At 55.7% G+C, this 22,832-nt stretch overlaps 1 protein-coding gene across 5 annotated transcripts; it reads left to right on the top strand.

The window, feature by feature from the left end:
- The first annotated feature begins 318 nt into the window (after positions 1-318).
- Positions 319-22,582, top strand: NAPRT (nicotinate phosphoribosyltransferase). Of its 5 annotated transcripts, XR_010922033.1 has the most exons (15): positions 319-627; positions 8,266-8,393; positions 10,331-10,413; positions 11,109-11,239; positions 11,383-11,498; positions 12,162-12,355; positions 12,914-13,054; positions 13,647-13,731; positions 15,851-15,931; positions 17,597-17,699; positions 18,853-19,010; positions 20,476-20,586; positions 21,397-21,452; positions 21,644-21,819; positions 22,044-22,582. XR_010922033.1 is itself a non-coding variant. In XM_067560079.1 (14 exons), the coding sequence occupies exons 1-14, from the start codon at positions 417-419 to the stop codon at positions 21,648-21,650; spliced, it is 1,602 nt and encodes a 533-aa protein (XP_067416180.1). In that variant the 5' UTR covers positions 319-416; the 3' UTR covers positions 21,651-22,582. The 5 variants fall into 5 exon arrangements, 2 of the variants coding, with proteins under 2 accessions (XP_067416180.1, XP_067416179.1); XM_067560079.1 differs by having other exon boundaries at positions 20,479-20,586; positions 21,644-22,582; XM_067560078.1 differs by having other exon boundaries at positions 21,644-22,582.
- Positions 22,583-22,832: the final 250 nt, after the last annotated feature.

Genomic DNA, 22,832 nt, shown 5'->3' with positions numbered 1-22,832 from the left:
GTGTGTTCTTCATGGGCTGCTGAGAGACATTAGTAAAACATGTCGTGTCAGTACCAAAAAACCCCACTCCAGCGCTGGGTGCCAGTAAAAACTCCCCTGCAAGGCGGGCGGCCCTGGGCTGGTGATCATGGGACAAGTCTAGCTGGGACGGGTTAGGCAGTGGCAGAGTCCAGCCCCCGCTCCCCTGGCACAGGGGATACCTAGGGGGTGGGTGATGGGCTGCCCCTGCCCTACCCTGCCTTGCCCCCAGGGGCTCTGCGCGGACTACAATTCCCAGGCGCCCTGGCGCGCGGCGGGGGCTCCCCATTGGCTGCCGACGGCCCCACGTGACGATCCAGCTGGTGCGCCCGCCCCGCCCACGTGCAGCCAGGCGCGCTGCGGGCCCGGAGGGAGCGGACTCAGGGGCCGGGCGCGGGATGGAGCCGGGGCGGCGGGACTCGCTGGCGCTGCTCACCGACCTCTACCAGCTCACCATGGCCTACGGCTACTGGCGGGCCGGGCGGCAGCGGGAGCCGGCCGCCTTCGAGCTCTTCTTCCGCCGCTGCCCCTTCCAGGGGGGCTTCGCCCTGAGCGCCGGGCTGGGCGAGTGCCTGGCCTTCCTGCGGGCCTTCCGCCTGCGCGGGCCAGGTAGGGCGGGGCCGGGGCCGGGGAGCTGTGGGGTCAAATGGGGGCGGGGCCGGAGAGCTGTGGGGCGGGGCTAGGGAGCTGTGGGGCGGGGCCGGAGAGCTGTGGGGGCGGGGGTAGGGCCCCGGAGCAGTAGGGGCAGAGCTGGCACTAGGCATCAGGCCACTAAGTCCTTACTTCGGGCCCCGAGCTGCTCAGGGCCCCCCCCCCACTGGGTTTTGTTCTCTGTGTTGTGGGGGGGGGGGCAGTGGGCTAGCACTGCTCTGAGTAGGGGCAGGCGGAGGTGGGGTGAGGATAGTGCAGGGGAGGGTTAGGGTCTGGACAGCCGTGTCTGGGCATGGTAGGGATAGAACCACAGCAGATGAGGGCTGGAAGGGAGCTCAGCAGGTATCTAGTCCAACCCCCTGCTCACAGCAGGACCAACCCCAACTAAACCATCCCAGCCAGGGCTTTGTCAAGTCGGGCCTTACAAACCTCTAAGGATGGAGATTGCACCACCTCCCTAGGTAACCCATTCCAGTGCTTCACCACCCGCCTAGGGACAGTGTCCAACCTAGACCTCCCCCCCTGCAACTTGAGACCGCTGCTCCTTGTTCTGTCATCTGCCACCACTGAGAACAGCCCAGCTCCATCCTCCCTGGAACCCCCTTTCAGGTAGTTAAAGGCTGCTATCAAATCCCCCCTCATTCTTCTCTTCTGCAGACTAAACAAGCCCAGTTCCCTCAGCCTCTCCTCATAAGTCCTGTGCTCCAGCCCCCTCATCATTTTTGTTGCCCTCCAATTTTGTTGCCCTCCAATTTGTCCACATCCTTCCTGTAGTGGGGGGCCCAAAACTGGACCCAGTACTCCAGATATGGCCTCACCAGTGCCGAATAGAGGGGAATAATCACTGCCCTCCATCTGCGGGCAATGCTCCTACTAATGCAGCCCAATATGCCATTAGCCTGCGTGGCAATAAGGAGGGATAGGGATAGGGGGCATTGTGGCAGGCAGGGGAGGTGGTGCAGGGAGGGCAGGGGGTGCAGGAGAGTGTTGGGGGCGGGTAGTGGGTAGGAGGCCCGGGGAAGCATTGGAGCGGGTGGGGGCTGGGTCGCGTGTGGAAGTGTTAGGAACTGGACGTCAGCACCGGGGGATTGGTGCTACTGGAAATGGCCAGGACAGGTTTTACTTTGGGGGGGGGCGGGGGGAGAGGGTACTACAAAACCCCCTGGGCTTCCACCTGTGTGGAGTAAGCCGGGGTCGCAGCCCATTTGTTCCCCTCCCCTGCCCTAAACAGGAACCCTACTGGGGAGAGGGAGTTCCTAGAGACACTGTGCCACGTCTCCAAGTGTGGACAGGAGGCCATGGGGCCATCGGTCTAGGTTTCTACATCATCGTACGGCATCTTCTCACTGTCGTGTGTCAGGGCCTCCCGCCTGCACCGTGCATCCTGTAAACTGCCTCTGAGGCCAGGTCTGCGCTGTGGGGACTATGTGGCAGAGCTACGGCGGGTAGCGAGGCTGATATAATCCCACAGTGCAGACGCAGACTACAGCAGCAGAAGGGGTTTTCCCGTCAGTGTGAGAACAGCATCTCCCTGGGTGAAGGAAGTCAGGGCTACCCAAGCAACAAAGCTCCATTGCTCAGGGGCCTGGATTTTTCCCTCCCTGTACAGATCAGACCTCACTGTTCACTAAATCCCTCACTTCTCACAGCCCAGATTTCTTTCTTTGCCTGCTTCCTCTATCCGTATTTATCACAGAAGTGCCTGCTCAGGACCTTATTGCAAAGAGCACTTGATCAACACGTAGCAAGTGGCAGTCCCTGCCCTAAAGAGCTTACATTCTGTACAACAGGGTATAACACGGGATGACACAGGCAGGCAGATGAGGAGGAGAGGGGATGAAATCCTGGCTAAATCATTAAAGCCAATAGCAAATCTCCCATCAGCTTCAGTGGGGCTAGGCTTTCCTCCAGGGTGTTTGCTCAGTAGTCAGTCAGTAACAGTATTCGCAACTCTCCCTTTCTGGGGCTTGGGTTATTACTTGTTAAATATTATCCCAGCGCACAGCTTTGGCCGTCCTATGTGGCTTTGTCTCCCTCATCTGCTGCCTCAAATCTTGGGATGTCACAAATAGATAGCTGATTTATCTCCTTTTCACACTTGCGAAATGTTTACCCAAACCTTCTCCTAATTCATCTCTCCTGCCTGCTCTCCATTCCCAGTCACCACATGCTCCGCGTTGCAGAATTACGAAAGGGTGAATTATAAAAACACTACCTAGGAACGAAAACAAAATGTCACCTGGGGTCATTTCAAGCCACTTCTGTTTTATGCCCTGTCGGTTTTGGGCCTGTTTCTGTCTTTGAGAAGTTGCAAGTTCATCACACTCTTGTTTCTTTCCAGTTTAAATTCATGCCGGAGGAAGCCACTGTCAGAGCTCGTTTCTGTGGTTTGCAGTTGCTGTGCAGCTGTGATATGGCAGCTGCTGTAGTGTGAGATCTCCGTCCCAGTGGCCTCTCTGTTCTGCTGGGAATTCATCCTGTTGATTGTTACGTCATCCCCTGGTTCCAACCTAAGCCCTCGATCTGCTGTGATTGGAAGAAATGTTGCTTGTTTCCTGTAGAGATGGAAAGTCTTCACAAGCTCGTAGGGCATTGTAGATGCGGTAATGCAGGAATCTTTTAGGATTATGAAGTAAATGTGTTTGGCAGACAAAGCAATTTCTGTACCCAGATTGGTGTGACGGGAGCACCATTTCTCCCTTCAGGAGAACCATTAGGCTAACGACACATTGGGCTGCGTTAGTAGGAGCATTGCCAGCAGATGGGGGGAAGTGATCATTCCCCTCTATTCGGCATTGGTGAGGCTACATTTGGAGTATTGTGTCCAGTTTTGGGCCTCCCACTACAGGAAGGATGTGGACAAATTGGAGAGAGTCCAGCGGAGGGCAACAAAAATGATCAGGGGGCTGGAGTACATGACTTATGAGGAGAGGCTGAGGAAACTAGGCTTGTTTAGTCTGCAGAAGAGAAGAGTGAGGGGGGATTTGATAGCAGCCTTTAACTACCTGAAAGGGGGTTCCAGGGAGGATGGAGCTAGGCTGTTCTCAGTGGTGGCAGGTGACAGAACAAGGAGCAATGGTCTTAGGTTGCAGTGGGGGAGGTCTAGGTTGGATATTAGGAAAAAGTTTTTCCCTAGGCGGGTGGTGAAGTCCTGGAATGGATTACCTAGGGAGGTGGTGGAATCTCCATCTTTAGAGGTTTTTAAGGCCCGGCTTGACAAAGCCCTGGCTGGGATGATTTAATTCGGATTGATCCTGCTCTGAGTAGGGGCTTGACCTCCTGAGGTCCCGTCCAACCCTCATCTGCTATGAGTCTGTGATTTCTGCAAGAGTAGTGGTCAGAATGGTAGGGATAGAGCTTAGGTCTGGGAACCAGCCGCTGCGAGTTCCTCTGGTCTAGTGTTGTGGTATATCAGAACCTAACACCTGCTCTGCCACTGACTCATTCAGTGACCTTGGGGCTAGTCACTTAACATTTCCGTGCCTCGGTTTCCCCTTCTTCACCTCCCAGGATATCTTTGCCTCCCAGCAGGGGTTGGATTGAGACTGTTCTGACAGTGGCTGATACCACATACGAGCACCACTCTAATGGCTCCATCAGTGTCTGCAGAATTTAAGCTGTAATTGTTTAAAATAAGGCTAATCATTCCATTTCTAGCTGTGCGGCTGGAGAAGAAAACCTCCAGAATATGCTGTAGCGTGTAGAGCGAGAGAGACTGAAATGATAGCGCTGAAAGGTGTGACCGGCCCCGTTCAGAGCGATGTGGTGTTAACTCTGAAGAACAACGATACCGATTTCCATGTCAGCCTAGCTAATCAGTGCACTGCTGGTTGTTTTATTTGGAACATCCGGCTACTCGGGGATTATGGGTGGAGTCTGGATAGAGACTACAACTTTCCTCTTCTCCCATGCCCCATCTGACTCCTGCACTACAGATGTGGGGATGTTAGGATTAGTTCATGTTTATCCTGTGCTTGGAAGATACGGGCTATGAACTAGCTAGCAGTTACAATCTGCATTGCCCCCAAGTGCATGTCACGGGGCCTATATTGCTAACAGCAAATGGAGATTCTCCTGTAGTTGAGAGGGGCCTGTCCTGTTGGAGCAGAAGAACCTGTCTCCTCTCTCTGCTGTTACCATGAAGATCCAAGTAGCCATGGCTACAGCAGAGGACAGCTGTGAATCCCCACTTGGCCACAGATTTGTTAAGGCCTCACTCACTCCATCAGGAGAGGCAGCAGTTCTTGCATTTTTTTGGACACCTCGCTAGCTGGACGGCTGGGAGGCACCCGAGAAAAGCCCTGGAGACGAGTATTGTTCTGGGCAGGATTTATATGCCAGGAGATTTGGCTGGTGTAGCCTGGGAAGAGGAGTTGGAGAGGGCAGGCAGGACTGGTAATGGCAGGCAGTGACTTTCTCGGGACTGCACGGGCCTTGGAGATCAAAGGTTATGTCACCCTGAGGCCTGTGGGGTGAGGGAGGAGATCAACATGCTAGGGAGAAGCCTGTGCTGCCAGGGTCATGTTGCAAGGGACACAAAGGACTTTAGATTCCAGGGCTGGCACCGCTCACCAGCCATGCCAGGCTTTGTCATGGGAGAGGGCGCTGTGTCCAAGCGTGGGAAGGGCCTGGTGAACGCTGGCAATGGGGTTCTTTCCCCACCCTGGCTGCTCGTGGGAACAAGGTTGCTCTGAATGAAACAGCAGGCCAGTTTAGATCCGAAATGATGATGTGACTTTTACGGCCGGGGGCCAAGTAGCAGCGACGGCAAAGGCCCACGTTTTCAGAAGTGGCCTCGCAGAGACGGTGGTTCAGCTGGGAGGAGCCCGGCTTTCGACGCATAGAAAGGATGTCCTTGTGGAATCCGCCAGGCAGACTGTCCCGGGGCCGAGTTTCCCGACTCCTTGGCAGGCCTGGCTCCCTGAACTGCTCAGCTCATTTTGGAATTTCCTGCGGCACAGGAATCCCGGTTTCCGGCCAGTGCTACTCAGGAATTCTGGGTTCGACCCCTGGCTTCTCAACAGCTTGTCTGGGTGGCCTGGGGCACGTCACGTAATCTGTCTGTTCCCCGCCTGCTGCTTCCTTTCTTCCACCCTGTGTGTGTTTAGACTGTAATCTCTTTGGGGCAGAGACCATCTTTTGCTACGGATTAGGGGCCAGTGTACACGTGGGAGGAGGCAGGGAAAACCTGGACCAGCTATTTTCAGAGCTCCCAGCCCCTACTGAAGTTCATGGGAGCTAAAATCAGGCTCCAGATGTCTCAAGTTGGGTACCTGGAACTGGAGGCATTTTTTTTTTTTTAATTTCATCCTAAGTATCGTTCCCGGGGCGTCTCGTTGGCAGAGCTGGGGATAGAACCGAGGAGTCCTGAGTCTTAGGTGCAGCCTCCAGCCATGCTGCTTCCTGGACAGGGATCTGACAGGCATGTCATCGTCCAAAGACTGGTTTATCCCCCACGCACCAAGAGGCTTTCCCCAGGTTTGGCTCCCAGCTCTTTCTGACACTGTAAATGAAAACAGAATGGGAGGAAGTGACGCTTTCTGGGGGTACCCAGGGCTGGGAGGCACCTCGCTACCACCTGCCCTTGGCCTGAGTACATCTTGTCTGTTGGGGGTCCGCTTGCTGAATCCACTGGTCTTCGGCGTCACAAGCCCTCCGCTCAGCCCACACAGGCTCTGCTGGTAAGCAACCAGCCCACTGCAACCCCTGAGCGTGCTGGGCCCTCATCCATTGGACACACACAGAGTTCCCGGAGCTGGACACAGCAGCTTCCCCGTGACACCGTGGGACACCGCCCTGCTTCACACCTGGCACTTCAGTTTGCTGATAGAGAAAGCAAGTCAAAGTTGATCTAATAAAGAACAGAGATTCCCAAGCAGAAATGTTGGAAACGAAGGGTCACGTGTCAATCCTAACACTCACTCTAGAGCCTTGCAAGCTGCCCGCTTGTCTCATAAGATCCTGCGTCCCCAAAGGCCTTCTCCCAGCGTTTTCCAAGTGGCATGGCTGAGACCCTCCCTTCATACGACCAAGCGTGCCGGCAGCCTGTCTCCCCAGATGCTGGAGCATCCCTCTGCAGCCCTACACCTACTAGACCAGTCCTTTGTTCTTCACCTGCAAACAGAGTCCTTCGCACCCACCCACCCCCATTGTTCAGCTCTTCCTGTGAATTTCCTCTCCTGAAACCCCCTCTGTTTCTCATTAGCGTTTGACTGTGCACATAGATTTCCCTTGTAAGACCCCTAATACACAAGGGTCAGCCAGGGCGATGTCTCCCACCTCCAGTCTGCTGGAACCTGTATCTCTGGGTAACCTGCCTGTCCACTACCAGGCTCTAAGAAGATGATTTCTAGTATCTGTACCTACCTCCTTGCATCCTGTCCACACACGCAGCGGGCAGGGATTGTTATGCAGTGTGATGCAGGCTTTCAGTAGAGACCTTACATGATGCCCTTTGGAGGACTAACATGTAAATCCCAGACTCGGGATCTCTGTAACCCTTATGCTCCCCCATGCCCTCTGCCAGCTAGCACCGTGAGGTCTTTGGTTCAAGGGGAGGGTTGCTTAGTGGTGAGGGCGCAGGACTGGGGGTCGAGAGATCTGGGTTCTACTCCCAGTTCTGCTGCTGATTCCCCTGAGTTATTGGGTTACGTCACGTCCCTGCTCTGTGCCTCAGTTTCCCCAGGATTATCCCCTTCCTCCCAGGGTGGTTGCTTGACTTAAATCTACTGTGGGTGTAGAGCAGTGAGAGACCCTGTGATGTAAGCGGCCACAGAAATGCCAAGTGTTTATTCTCCTGCATAAAAAGCTGCATGTCTCCCGCACGCGGCCAGCTGGTAGATAAAGCTGATCCCAGTTCAACCCATGTGTCTCCCGTGCGGGGTGCTGATGAGTCTAAAGATGATCCATGTTGGCTGGAAGGGTCATTGCGGGTCAGACGCAGCGACTGGGGGGGGTTATACTTTCCACTGAAGCAGCTGGTGTTGGCTGCTGTCGGAGACAAGTTAGCTGGAGCCTGGCTCTGCTGTGCCTGGGCCATCCCTGGGCTTTATGTTCATCATCCCTCCTGTGGCTTTCCCGCTGAGGCATTGCGTGGGGATCAGAATTGCACAGTTTCTGCCAGCCAGGGTACCACGGCAGCGCCTCCGACAAGCGTGTGTAGTCCCCTGCTCTCGGTCCCGTCGTCTGCCTACGGTGCCGAGGGACCCGAGTGGTGCTCGGTCTGTGTAGCTGGCACCGGGCAGTGTGAACGCTCTTCTCTGGTCAGCCCGGCGTGACGGGGTTGCAGGAGGGCTCAGGACCACAGTCCCCGCGGGCAAGAGCCCAGCGGAGATCCTCTGTGCAGTCCTGCCTGGGTGCTGGAGTCTCTGCAGTGGGGTGGCTCTGGCAGAGTAGATGGGCCCACAGAGGGCTAGTGATGGGCATGGGGAGGGTTAGGAAAAAATTCCCTGCGAGCCCTCTTCAGGGAGACCCTGCTAATGACATCCTCCCACCCCACAGCCCCCTCCTGCAGCCGGGACAGCTCTCCCGCGGCAGGGCGGTCACTCCTCCCTCACCCGTGCGCTGGCTGAATGCCAATCTCTGGCTGCTTTCCAGACATCGAGTACCTGCGGACGGTCCTGCCCAGCACCACGGAGGAGGCTTTCTTTGATTACCTGCGCACCGTGGACGCCTCGGAAGTCACCGTCTCCTCTGTGCTGGAGGGCTCTGTCGTCTTCGCCAGGGTGGGCATTTGGGCACGTCAGCCGCGGGAATCGTAAAGCAGGGGCCCGGTCGTGGTCAGAGAAACCTCAGGCGATCTCTGCAGCTAGGCCTGGAGAGAATGCTTCTTGAGTCAGGGTGGCCTAGTGGATAGATCCCTGGACTAAAACGGAATTGATCTGGATTCTATTCCTGCTAGGGCAAACCACATGACCCCCCCCCACCCCCCCCGTGCCTCAGTTTCCCCATCCGTGCAAAGGGGGACAGTGATACTGACCTCCATTGTAAAGCACTATGAGATCTACTGATAAGAGGTGCTACATAATAGCTGGTGGCAATACATAGCGTGAGGGGCTCAACCAGTGCATTTCACCTGCCTCCTCTGCCCCGCTCCATCTTTCACCTGTATGGCTGATTGTTCACCCCAGGCCTCACAGCTGAAAACAAAACCCAGGAGTCCTGACTCCAAATCTCGTGGTTCTGCTACAAGACAAGCCCTTTGTGGCCATTTCCTCTGCAGTGGATGAGGCGTGGATGCAGCTTCTGTCTGAATGTGTCAGTCGTGCAGGCACGCGTGCATCGTGCCGATGGAAAAGAGCGAAAGCTGGTGTGATGAGGGTTCGAGCAGGTTCTGGCTCTGTTAGCTGAAACGAGCTTGTCTTTGGGTTTTGTTTAGACTGGTTCCTTCAAGACAAGAAGGATGAACTTGTCCTGCAAGCTAAGGAGTGAACTGAGGGGAGTGTTCTTAGATAAATAAAGCCGGGACACGGCCCTCAAAATACCAGAGTCTTTTATTAAGACGCTTATCCTCTCTGAATAATGTCATGTTTTGTGGGAAAGGAAGGAGCTAGTTTGGAAAGGACGGAGGCATATGTCTTCTGAAAAGATCCCGAGAAGGGGAAGGGAAGTATAGAATGATTGGTGGACCAGCCCCTATATAGCTACACGGGAATATTCAGTGGGGGAGCTGAGCCTGGTAGTTAAAGGTCTCCAGCAGGAGCTGAGGACTGACAGCTCAGAACGTTAGTGAGAGGCAGAATTATCCCAGGCCGCAGAAAGGCATCTCTGGACTTGCAGAGGATTATTTAGGCCATCTGAGGATGTCCACCAGTTCCTGGAGCACCCAGGAACGAATCCTGGGGGCGGAAGCGTGCGCACCGAATACCGGAGATCAGTTCTAGGGGGAACTGAGTAAAGCCAGACTTAATAAGTGGAGGGCCCCTTCCTTTGTCTCCTGCCAGATGCTCGTATTGGGACTGACCCCCCATTCCAGCCGACAGAGACTGTCACTCCACGCTCGTTGAGTATTCAAAGCCCCGCTGGGGTAACCTCTAAGAATTCACTGACCTCCTCTGTAAAGCTCTTTCAGATCGACACACAGATAGGGCTGCGTGTTGTCCACGTCCAGCTAAGGATCCTTTGTAGAGCACAGCACACAGGCTGGGAGCTGGAAGCCCCTGCAGGAGAGAGGCTAGAGTAATTCCAAGGTGATCATAGCAGCAGGGCTTGTATGGACCCGCAGGGGCGGGGTGGGCGTCAGGAAAGCCGCGGCGATGCAGGTGGGAGAGCAGCGGAAAGGCAGGATCCTGGAGACGTGCGGGAGGAAGAGGGATAGGCAGGTTCTGCGCCAGGGTGACAGCGAGGATGGGGGTGGAGTCGGTTGTGCTAGGGACGGGGGAGGGCTTGATGGGCAGCCCCAGAGCCCCCTTGCGTGAAACGAGCGTGGAGGAAGCCACGTCGATCCTCGCCCTCGATGGGGCCCGTTGCTTGGAACCCATTGACAGGCTGCAGCCGGGCTTTGCTCCGGCGGCTTTGCAGGTGTGGCCACGAGTCCCACGCGAGAGCATCGGCCAGACGTGGGGGCCGGATGTGGTTTGCCGGTGACGCTGCCGGGTTTGGGACGGGGCGAGGAAGGGAGATGAGCTGGTGCAAACCCTTCCCCCCGTTTTTCCCCCTGCAGGTTCCACTGTTGCAAGTGAAGGGGCCGCTGCTGGTGGTGCAGCTCCTGGAAACCACGCTGCTGTGTCTGGTCAACTACGCCAGGTGAGAGGAAATGGCCAGCGTGCGGTCTCCGGGGGAGCACTGCTCTGGAGTTGCAGCATCCCCACGGCAGCACGTGCTGGCTTGTTGTTGTAGGGTCTCCTGCGGCAGGTGTGGAGTGGGGGCCGTAGGGTGCCCTGGGGCGGCACGCGCGGGGGGTGGTGGCTGTAGTGTGCTGGTTTGTCTTGCACACTACAGCTGGTGCATGTGGTTCAGGAAGCCTAGGGGGACGGGGACACTGCGTAGAGGGCTCCAGCCACTCGGGAGCATTTCCTGGCCCCTGCGAGGGCAGCACGTGTGTCCCTTCGCTGATCCCTGGCTGCGTCTGCTCTCCCCTCTCCCGTTGGCGGTGGTGCTTTAAAGTCTCCCACCTGCCCCCTCGGGTCTCCCCTTCCGTTACAGCTGGAGCCGCGTCTCTGCCCCACATCACCCTCCTCGTTCTCGTGCTCTGAGCCCATACAGCTCCGTGCTACTTCTTCTGTAACTCAGATCCGCAGCCTTAACCTGGCGCGCGGCCGGTCAGGGCCCCCTAGCGCCTCCATGGTCCGGTCTGGATTGAACCAAACCAGCCCCTGACACGTCGGAGCTGTGTCGTCTGCCCCTGTGGGCAGGGAGCTCACGGGCCATGGGACCTGGGCCTTGCTGGGCGCCCAGCCGGGGTCGGCGCTCAGGGAATATTTGGGTGTTTCCTTTTCCAGCCTTGTGGCCACTAACGCCGCTCGGTTCCGGATGCTAGCTGGTCCGGACAAGAAGTTGATAGAGCTGGGGCTGCGACGCGCCCAGGGCCCGGACGGGGGGCTCTCCGCATCCAAGTACTCGTACATAGGGGGTGAGTTTAGCCCGGGAGCCATGCCGGCGGGCCAGCTCTTCGCAGCAGGGCATTCCCTGTTCCCTTTGCACCCATTCGGTCTGTGTTCCCCTCGCCCATGTATCATCCCTCCTCCCCCCTTCCCCCCGATCTCTCCGTTCCAGGCTTCGATTGCACCAGCAACATCCTGGCAGGGAAGCTGTTTGGGATTCCAGTGGGGGGAACCGTGGCCCATTCCTACATCATGTCCTTCACGTCGCTGGAGCAGGTGCAGCCCCGGGTGAGTGGCCCGGCCAGGGGAAGGGCAGATTTGTTTAATCGCCTCGCACAGCCATGAGAGGGGGCAGAGGCCTGAGGCTGAGCTGATCCCTGTGGTAGGGACCCCCCTGTGCGGCGTCACGGGGCTCTTGCCTCTGCCCTTAGGAGTCTATTCAGATTCAGCTCGCCCCACCCTTGTGGCTCCAGCCCGCTCCCCGCAGCTGTCTGGCTAGCCCACGTCGTCACCCAGTGCCTAGGAGCTGCGCGCACGCACGCCATGAAAATGCACGGCGGTCGATGCTCGTGACCGGCTCGAGCATTGTGAACCGTCCAGCTGCCTCCTTGGAGCAGTGCATGCTGGGATTGGTATCCCCTCCTCCCCCCCGGGACCCCACCTGTGGATTAAAAAATGATGGTGCTCACAGACTTCCTCGCGTCACGCAGATCAGGAGAAGCCCGTGGGCTGCTGGCGGGCGCCCACCAGGCCCCTCACCTCGATGTATCTAAACAGCCTTTGTCTGTGCCTGCATCTAGGGTTTGTCTCCGCTGAGCTGCTGCTTCAGAGCCAGCAGGGGCTGCGGGATCTGGAGATGTGTTTTTTCTAGGCCCTACCAAAAGGGTGGGGCGAGGAGCGGTCGTTGCAGTTGATGTGTTTGATGCCATGGAGGTGCCGTCCCCCATGCAGAGCCTGAAACCCCTGGACGGAGATGAGCCGGTGGATTTCCTGCCCCTGGCTGAGTCGTGGCTGGGGCAGGTATGCCAGTTGCTCCGGGTCCCCCCGGACAAGGCGCACCGCGGGGAGCTGGCTGCCTTCGTGTCCTATGCCATCGCCTTCCCCCACGACTTCCAGGGGCTGGTGGACACTTACTGTGTCATGGGGTGAGGAGCTGAGGGGTGGCGGTCGCGGCCTTTTCTGAGCGCGCTCAATGCGTCACGATCGTTGCATGGCACCCAGATTCCACGGTGACGGGTGCCAGCGACGGCCCGTCGAGCGAGGGAGCAGAGACGGCCAACGGGATCAGCTCGGGTGCAAACCAGCTGTGGGTTTAGGTATCAAGTGTATGCGTGGGTCAGAATCCGACAGGGGAAGCGATGCCGGGGCATCTGGTTAAATGCCAGGCTCTCTGAGAGCATGTCTTGGAGCACATGGGTGCCCCCCCCGCTAGGACCCAGCCCACGTGTTCTGGCTGTCCTGCGTGTGCACGCCTCATCCATCCCCACACGCTGGGGTTAGCACAGCTCTGACTGTGCTGAGGAGTCCCTCGCTCCTGTTCTCTTCTTCGTCCTGGCTTTGATCTGGGCGTGGAAGCTTGATTCGCCTCCTGCCCCACCCCGCACGCACTCTGCTTGGCGCGTCTCTCTCGGTACGTGTTGCAGAGGTTGGGGATCCCAGGTGTTCTTGGCAGCCGGATCCATCCTCCTCCTTGCTGTTGGCAGAAGTGGCATCCCAAACTTCTGCGCCGTGGCGCTGGCGTTGAACCAGCTGGGGTACCGCGCGCTGGGGATCCGCGTGGACAGCGGGGATCTCGGCGAGCAGGCGAGGGAGATTCGCCAGGTGCTCCGGACCTGCAGTGCCGAGTGAGTGCCGCGTGCTGTATGACCCCTTAATGTAGGCTCTGCCTGGGGGCCTCCTGTGTGGGGGGCAGTGAGCAACACCGGACAAGCCCCTCTTTATTCACTGTGTGTCAGAGTCAGGGCAGCAATCGGGAGATTGACTGAGTCCCTGGTCGCAGAGCCATGTCCTGTGCCGTCAGTGGAACCGCATGAAAGAAGGGGGTCGCGCAGGTGCCACCGAAAGCAAAATTGGGCCTGCGGATCCTTTGCCATCGGTGATGCTGCACGAACCAGAAAAAGCCCAGCTTGACTCTCAGATCCCCGGGGCAGTTTCCAGGGTGCCCCGGTGGGGGCGTTTTTATAAGCGGAACAAACAAGGGGTAGAGATCCTCCAGGAGGGGGCCATGTCCGCACGGCTGGCTGTGCTGAGAGCAGCGAGGGGAACCCACGCAGTGTCACCTGCCCTTCAGGATTCAGACTGAGCAAAGCTTCAACTAGCCCATGCTGCAGGCTCAGCCCCCGCTGGGACGCCTGTCCCTTGTCAGATTTCTGCAGCCGCAGGCAGGCGTCACTCCCTTCTCAGCTCGCTGTGCCTGCGCCTTGTGTTTCTGTCCAGGTTCCAGATTCCCTGGTTTGCGACCATCCCCATCGCTGTGAGCGGTGATGTCAGTGAAAGGAGCCTGGAGGCGTTAATGCAGGAGGTGAGATGGATTCAGCTGGGCCAGGAGGGGCGTCTGACTGGGGGGCACAGTTCACAGCTCCCCCAGGGATTCCTGGGTTCTGAACCGGCTGTCATGGGTGGAATGAATTTGCAGCTACTGATGTGCTACGCTACCCTGGTCATGCCCTTTAACCTTGTTGCTCCTCAGTTTCCCCACTTGAGAACCAGCCCTAGTACTAACCTGCCTCTTGGGGGGGGTGGTTAGAGCTACAGAATGTTTGTGAAACTCCCTCAGGGCTTGTCTACACATGAAAATTAATCTGGAATAAAATAGGGTGTGAATATGAAGTGGATTAACCATTCCTGATTAACTCCTTGCGTGGTTGCTCTTCTTCTGAATTAGCTGAACCCACTTCAAAAATGGATTAAATTAATTTGGAGTAAGGCACTGGGAACAGAAGCATCCACACATGGAGTTAATCAAGATTAGCTATTCTGGCATAACTCTGTGTGTCGACAAGCCCGAGGGGCGAAGAGAATGTATCTGCTGCCTTCAGACCTGGGGAAACGGGGGGATTCCTAGCAGGGCAGATGGGTGAACGCCCGGGCGCTCGGTAACCTCCAGGCAGACTAGCCTTTAACCTGCGTGCTCCCTTCAGCTATCCGGGGGGGGCACGTGCTGCTCTCTGGATGTGAAGAGCCTTGGCCTGCCCCACTAGCCAGGAAGAACTTGTAGCTATGCCAGGCAAGAGAGCGAATCAGGCCTCGTGGTTCAGGGCATCGGCAAATTGCAGGACGTTCCCCATTGGCCAGCAGCGGCTTTGGGGTGGGAGTCTGCCAGTGATTATTCCCCTCTATTTGCCAGCAGATCGTGGGAAGTGATTATTCCCCTCTATTCGGCATTGGTAAGGCCACATTTGGAGTACTGTGTCCAGTTTTGGGCTCCCCACTATAGAAAGGATGTGGACAAATTGGAGAGAGTCCAGCGGAGGACAACAAAAATGATCAGGGGGCCGGAGCACGTGACTTATGAGGAGAGGCTGAGGGAACTGAGCTTGTTCAGTCTGCAGAAGAGAAGAGTGAGGGGGGATTTGATAGCAGCCTTTAACTACCTGAAAGGGGGTTCCAGGGAGGATGGAGTTAGGCTGTTCTCGGTGGTGGCAGATGACAGAACAAGGAGCAATGGTCTCAAGTTGCAGTGGGGGAGGCCTAGGTTGGATATTAGGAAAAACTTTGTCACTAGGAGGGTGGTGGAATGGGTTACCTAGGGAGGTGGTGGAATCTCCATCCTTAGAGGTTTTTAAGCTGCGGCTTGACAAAGCCCTGACTGGGATGATTTAGCTGAGGTTAGTCCTGCTTTGAGCAGGGGGTTGGACTAGACACCTCCTGAGGTCCCTTCCAACTCTATGATTCCTCTGGAGCTTTAGGCTTTGCCGCTGTCCAGGGCAGGCTGCCAGGCTAGTGGCTGAAGGCTCTGCTCCTGCATGGGAAACGCTGTTCCTGCCTGTGCCCTTCTGGGAACCCAACGCGGAGCCTTCCGGGGCCAGAAACCCCATATTCCTATTCAGTGACCACGTTCCTGGAGATGGGGAACAGTCAGAGACCCTGTGATTACAGAAGGGAGGGCAGAGGTGGCTGGCCCAGAGGGTGGAGGGTCCTGTTCCCCTCATCCCAGAGGCTTTCCTCAGTGGGGAGCGTCTCGCCATTGGGTGCTTCCGTTGTGAGCCGTGTCCCAGCTGCATGCCAGCCAGTGGAGGGAGACTCTTCATCTAGCACAAGGGAGAAAGAATTGTCCAATGACTGGAGCAGGCCATGGGGATCTGGGATTCCCACGTTTGACTCCTGGCTCAGCCACTGACTCTCTGTGTGGCCTTCAGCACCTCCCTGCCTCAGTTCCCCTATCTGGAAAAGGAGGATAGCAACACTGAGCTCCCCCTCCCAGGGGGGTGCTGTGGGGCTTGGCTAACGGCCGTAAAGGACTCGAGAGCCTCGGCTAGAAGGGGCTAGCAAGGGGCAGTGGTTGAGTTCTCTTCAGGGCAAGGGCCATCTGTTTGTACAGCACCTAGCGCAGTGGCATTGATGCTGCCAGACGCCGCCGCGATGCAGGCAACAAGTAATCAGGCTCGTGCCAGCTCCTTGTCATTGGTCTTCTCTTCTAGGGGAATGAGATTAACATGATTGGAATTGGGACCAATCTGGTGACCTGCCCACTGCAGCCCTCGCTGGGCTGTGTTTACAAGGTAACCGCCTCACACCAGAGCTCAGCAGCGGCTGTTCCGTTTCCCCCCACCCTAGTTCAGTGCCACATAGAATAACCAAGGGAGGACAGCCCAGCAGCCATGCCCCCGACCTGCAGCTTTCTGATGAAACGGGGAACAATTATACATTCGCCTTTAAGGCTGCAGGGCCTGTTTTGGGTTTATTGTGTGATTTAGGGGGTGCTGAAATGTTCTGGTTCTCACAGAGCTCATGACTAAAGAGACACTGCCAGGTTAAAAACCCTGGGCCTGATTCTGCTCTCATTTATATGGGTATGAATCTGGAGTAAGGACCATAGCACATAACGTAACATACATAAGAATGGCCAGACTGGGTCTGACCAACGGTCCATCTACTCCAGTATCCTGTCTGCCCACAGTGGCCAATGCCAGGTGCTTCAGAGGGAAGGAACAGAACAGGCAATCATTGACTGATCCATCCCTGTCACCCATTCCCAGCTTCTGGCAAACACAGGCTAGGGACACTTCAGAGCATGGTTTTGCATCCCTGCCTGTCCTGCCTAATAGCCATTGATGGATCTATCTTCCCTGAACCTATCTAGTTCTTTTTTGAACTTTACTACACTTTTGGCCTTCAGAACATCCTCTGGCAAGGAGTTCCACAGGTTGACTGTCTGTTGTGTGAAGAAATACTTCCATTTGCTCGTTTTAAACCTGCTGCCTATTTTTTTCATTTGGTGACCTCTAGTTCTTATGTAGATAGTACTGAAAGGGCCTTCCTGATCACTGAGTGCGGCTCCCTGCTATCACAGACAACTCCGCCAGATAATCCTGTTATCAGTCTCCATCTTAAAAATGGTTAGGTTTTTCCCCGGGTACTACTACTGGGGGGCTGTCCCAAAACCTCAGTCCTCTGAAGATTAGAAACTTTCTTTTAATTTCCAGCCTCAATTTATTCATAGCCAGTTTATACCAAAGTCAATGGAGTTATTCTAGGGTAAATTGAGAAAAGAATCAGATGTATACACACATCCCTATTCTGTCTCACACACACACACACACAGAAATCTCTTCTGTTATTAACGCCTTTCATTATTAAAGCTGAAGCCATTTTAAACTTCTCATTTACATTTTGCCTCTTATCCTGTTTGATTCTTTATTCCACTGGACTTGGGCAATGAAACCGGATTAGTCAGTTTCACTGTTGGGGCGTCCGGCACAAGCCCTGAAGGCTGCAGCATCCTGTGGCAGCTGCTGCTGCTGAGGAAGGCTTCAGTCCAAGCAAAACTCTTTCAATTTTAAAACAATCATTTCACGAGAACCTTTGTATTAGTAGATTTTTGTAAAATTGCAGTTTTTGGGCTTGGACCCTGTGTCTGATACATCTGTATGTTTACGTAAACCACCTCCCAGAGACTAAAAGGGGGAGCAGATTCCTTAAGAGAGAGTAGGTTTGCTGCCTTGGGCTGAGGCCGGACAGAACTCACGACACAAACCTTTGGCTAAAATGGAGTTCTGATCCCAGAGGGGGCAGGGATTCTAGCCACTGGTGGTGGTGCTGCTGCTTAGTCCGGAGTCTCAGGCCAATCCCTAGACATTGCTTTGAGCTGCTGCTTGCTGTAAAAGTGAGATCTCCTTCGCGGTAGGCACTGAGGAGCCTTTCATCTTCACTCCTTTCTCCTGTAGCTGGTGATGGTGAATGGCTGCCCCAAGCTGAAGCTGACTGAAGACGAAGAGAAGATGACCATCCCGGGGAGCAAGGTGGTGTACAGGCTTTGGGATGCTGCTGGTGAGACACCGACCCAGCGCTTGCCCCGCAAAAAGAGAGCCACCTCCTGGGAATACAGACTGGTCCCCCAGAGAGCAGGACGGAGACCTGAGACACGCTGTGTCTTAAACACACACAGCTTGCCCTGCCGAGTCTTGGCTCAGAATTTAGCGGGGGTGGGATTAGAGATGGGACAGGTGGCCATCGCTGTGGGGTCCCTGGTTTGAGTCTGGCCCAGGTCAGGGTGAGGCCGTTACCACGTGCCGTTTCCCATGTGGGACCGAACTGACGACGAATGAATGGGAAAATATAAAACTCCCCAGCGACTTTACTAGCCCCTTGCTAGTGGCCCCGGCAGAAAGCCCGGGATCGACTGGACCGCGGAGGTTGAACCTTTGCCCTGGAGGTGAGGTCCTTCCTGCTCAGGGCTGAGAGTACAGTGCTGCAGGGATGCCTGCATCACTACCCCTGCGGCACCTGCTCTGTGAACTACGGACTAAGAACATCAGCCTCCGGGGAGGGCAACCAGAGTGGAACGGCCCCAAGCCCTAGCGTTTCCCTGTCGCAGCCCACATCTACCCTAAACGCCTGCACATTTCCCTCTGGCCTTGTCTCTGGGGCTCCTGCTCTCGGGGGGAATTCAGCTGAGCTGGGCTTTCTCCCAGCGCTAGGAAGGCCCAACCTCTGCTGGCCAGGCTCTGGCTATTTAGCCCAGGCCAGTGCAGCCTTTCCCTGCCCCCTGGCGTGAGAATCCGCTCCCTGCCCTTGCTGGTTGCTCTGTTCGTAAAAGCACCCTGTTCCCGGAGCCTGGGGCTGGGGGCAGCTTGGCTTCTCCAGAAAAGCTGTTCCCAGCTTGAGTTCTGCCTCCCCGTGCTGGGGCCATTGACCTGTGTGAGCACTGCAGACTCCTGCCCTCCCTGCCTGAAGGAGGAGATCCCACGACCTGCCGTGCTTATGGCCTGTCTCCCGCACAGCTCAGCCCTGCACCCTCTCACCCGCCAGGCAGCTAGCCTGAACGCGTGGCAGGCAGTGGGCACCGGCTGACGAAGCCCAGGTCTTCATCTGGATCGAAACTCGGCACCGCTTCCTGACGTGGCGGAGCGGTGCTCCGAACCCCGGCGTCTGCGCCCGTGTCCAACCTGTGCAGCTAACATCTGCCTCCGCCTCCCGGCAGGTCTCGCCTTTATGGATCTCCTGGCATTGGAGGAGGAGTGCCCGCCCGGGGCAGGGCAGGAGGTGGCTGTCCATCTGCTGGGGCGGCGTGAAGAGGCCAGGAGGGTGACTCCCGCGGCAGTGGAGATCCTGCACCGCACTTACTTTCAAGATGGACAGGTCAGAAGAGGCTTCCTCCCCCTCTCTCCTTGCAAACCACTGTGCTGCTGCGGCTTTGACCCTTTTGCCGGCTTTTCTCTAGGCCTAGCTGATTTCTTGGCTCCCCTGCGGCCGGGACTCCTCAAGCTGTGACCTCTGACTCTCTGGGGCTGAGCAGACTGTCACTTGGGCCAGGGCTTGAATGAGAAACCTCTAGGGAAGTCTTTGAGTGGTGGGTCAGCTCTGTTCCCGTCAAATGGGTCCTGCCCCAGCAAGGTACCAGGGGCTGCTCTGTTGTCTTTCATGTGAGGCAGAAAACCAAGCTCCTGTCCTGTTGGCATAAATTGCAGGGGTCTAGAGGTTAAACTGAGCCTCCAGCATGGATGTTCACATTCCCCTCACCTCTCCGATTTCAACCGAGTGTAATCATCGCCTCCTCTCCTACGCTGTTGGATAGTGTTGCTTTGCGCTGTCAGACAGCTGCCACGTTGCACCCCAGAAGTGGCTGCTTTTGGCCAGGCAGCGGTCTGTGGAGTTCCTACGGAGAGTAAACATCCAAATCGGTCTTTGGGAGCCATGGGGAGGAAAAGGATAGTGCAAGAAAGTCAGCAGCTCAGTCCACTTTCCTCCTGGCTCTCGAGCTGCGTCTCTGGTAGCACCCAGGCTGTTCCACTGGGAAGTGGTTTCGCTGATAAAGAATCGGGAGCTGGGAGGGAAACTGCAAATTTGCCTGTACCACGTGCCTCTTAGTTTTCTGTGCTCCTGGCTGTAGAGAGCCGTGCGGGCAAACTGAGCTGAACGGCCCCTCCTGGAACTGGGGTGGGGGGGAGATTCTTCCCAGTAGATCCCCTGCCCTGGTTTGGAAGGCAGCACGTGTTTGGGGGAAGGAAGGAGGCCGTCTCCCCTTCGCAGGAGGACAGCAGCCAGGTGGCAGTGGCTCAGTGGGCTGCCCCAGAAGGACCTTCTCTTTAGCAGCCCAGCTACGAGGGTTGGTTCACACTCACTTTCAACAGCGTCCGTGGGGTCGTAGGTTTTGTGCCGTGACTGGGCGGGGACAGACGGGGGCTGTGAAGGAGAAGCTTTAAGGAAGCCCCTGTGGTAAGGAGTGCTGTTGAGTGGCTAGATCAGAGGACTGGGAGTCCGGACTCCTGGGTTCTCCCTTCTGCTCTGTCTCTGGCTTGCTGGGTGACCTTGGGCAAGTCACTTCCCTTCTCTATGCCGTGGTCCTTCCTCCCCCCCAGTGGGGCTAATGCCTTCTTGGGGCGTGAGGGCTTTGAGGATGAATGTGCATGAGGCGCTTGGCGCCTTTTACCCTGCAATCGCAGCGTCGTCAAATTAAACCGTGGGTGTGCGGGGGAAGCAAAACCCCGGCTCTGAACTCCGCCCAGCCCAGCGTCTTCTAGGCTCCAGACCCCTGTTCTGCTCAGGCCCAGCTCTTGCTGTTCACGCAAACCTTTGTCCTTCTGCCCTCCTCCCCCCGCCCAAGCAGGTTTGCCAGGCTCTTCCCAGCCTGCTGGAGATCAAGAGCCACGCGCAAGCCTCGTTGAGCATGCTCAGCCCTGCGCACACGAGATTCCAGGACCCAGAGCCTTACCAGGTACGTGAGCCAACTTGCTGGGCCTGGGCTGTCTCCAGTGCCAAGGGCTTCTCGGTCCGAGCTCTTCCACCTCGAGCTGGGATCGCGCCGTGCATGGGCAGGTCTGATCAGTACTTGGATGGGAGAATTCCAAGGCACACTCCAGGTGCTGCAGGTGGTCATCTAGCAGGTGATGCTCGTCCTTCTGGCCCTGATGTCTGTGCAATGCTCGGCGGGGAGGGAGGCGACTGAGGGGGTTCTCCCCTCTGTCAGTGCTCACCGTAAAGCCCCAGTGCAGCACTGGGGGGGCGTTGTGCCTCTGGGGACGGCGTGTTTCAGAGGGGATGTAAAACCGAGGTCCTGACAACCTGTGATCATTAAAGATCCCCCGGCACTTTTTGCAAGAATTAATTTCTCCGCACTTTCCGTTCTCTCTCTCTCTAAATGCCCTTTGCAGTTTCAGCTGGGTGCAAGATTTCTTCTGCGCTTAAATGCTGCAGAGCGCTGCCGTGGGCTGTTAAACGGCTTTCCCGTCCCACCGCAGAGGTGGCTGTATTTTGCTGGGGGATGAAGTATTTCCTGAATAGAACGTGTAAAGTGCTTTGTGATGGGAGCCGCCAGAGATACGCACGTTCTGATCATATAGCTGACTTTTCCATTCTGTTCCTGTTCTTCGCCTGGTACTTGGGGTCTCTGGCAAGTAAGGGGCTCAGCATCCCAATCACACAAGGCTCTGTTGTCACTCACTATGAGGGGACAATAAGAGAACAAGGGCAGCATCTTACATCAAACTGACTGGTTTCTTCCCGTCTCCTCTTCCTCTGTTCCCAGGTTGCTGTGACGGAGAAACTGCATTTTCTCCTCAATGGCCTGCGACAATCCAGCCGGTGAGTTGCCCTGCGCTCTCCCATCCAGGAACAAACTGCATCTGTGCAAAGCACAGGAGCCCGGTGCTGCAAACCCGAATTAACCTGCACAAAGACCTGGCCTCTCTTGGGGCCATGGCGCTTTTATTTGTTTTTTAAAACGACACGATTTGTCTAATACTTTTTTATGATGGCTTTGCTGTGCAATGCAGGTCCTAGATGCCGGACAGTCCAGCTCCACCAGGCGTGGCCACCTTTAACCCCAAACTGGGCCTGAACATACAGGAAGGAGAATTTTCTGCTCCGATTTGAAATGTGAGGGGAGGCATTGATTGACGCAGAGGGTCCAGCAAGGCAGTACCTAGTTTTAAAGGACACTGTTAGCAGAGTAAGTGTTGAGATCTGCTGCTGCCCTCTTGTGCTATTCTTCCGCTGGCTCTACAGTGTATTTTGGGAAGTTGTATCCTTATGGCGTGATCCTCTCCGGTTTTCCTGTGAAAACAGCCCCTTCTTCCTCAGTAGGTCTGATTGCTCTGTGTTTAGGGTCAAACCTATTGCCTTTGATGCCTGAAATAAGGTGGTGGTACTCTTTAACTCCTGTTTGAACTGCAGAGCCATTGCAGCTATGGGAAAATGAGCTGGATTCTGTTCTGGGCTCACGCATCACGAACGGAGTCGTTTAAGAAACAGCAGATTCGTCCTAAGCAGCATGCAGCTCTCATCACAGACACCTCGATTATGAAATGCTCTGTTTAGAGTCTAGGACTGTTAATTATCTTTAGCTTATAGCTAATTTGTAGGGTCACAGTAATTGCATCGGACCAGGACCAGGACTCCTATATCCTGTCTTAATGGTGGCCAGTACCAGATTCTTCAAAGGAAGGTACCGTGAGCTGCATCTAAACTGGAGAAACTTACATCCTAATCCTGCAGTGAGCTCTGGCCCAGGGTTCTGCGCAGGGCTTTTTGCAAGAGCTGCAGTTTAATCTTATACCTACCTACCTTATACCCACCTTCCCCATTGTGATTCCTTACCCTTGGATGTATATATACATCTCCTATCTGATTTCTATTCCTTACATCTGACAAAGTGGGTTACAGCCCACGAAAGCTTATGCCTGCAGACATTAAATTTGTTAGTCTTTAAAGTGCTACAGAACTCTTGGTTTATTTTATTTTTTTTAGTTTAATCTTAACTTCAGTTGCAAGTTTAAGAATACAAACCAACCTCTTAAAGATAGATCCTCAACTATGGCCCTAAACCCCTCATTTCTCATAATCGCACTTTGCCTACAGGTCCCAGTGGAGGTCTCTCAGAAACACAAATACAGCGTAAGTGTCATAGAGGCGAGGGACTTGAGCCCCACAGTCTGCTTTGTGGAATTGTCATGAAATGCAGCA

Source organism: Emydura macquarii, unplaced genomic scaffold, assembly GCF_026122565.2.
Source record: "Emydura macquarii macquarii isolate MOO-44397 ecotype Brisbane River unplaced genomic scaffold, CSIRO-AGI_Emac_v2 contig_2246, whole genome shotgun sequence".
Taxonomy (NCBI): domain Eukaryota; kingdom Metazoa; phylum Chordata; order Testudines; family Chelidae; genus Emydura; species Emydura macquarii.
The sequence above is the reverse complement of the archived record's forward strand: the minus strand, read 5'-3'. Positions and strand labels throughout refer to the sequence as shown.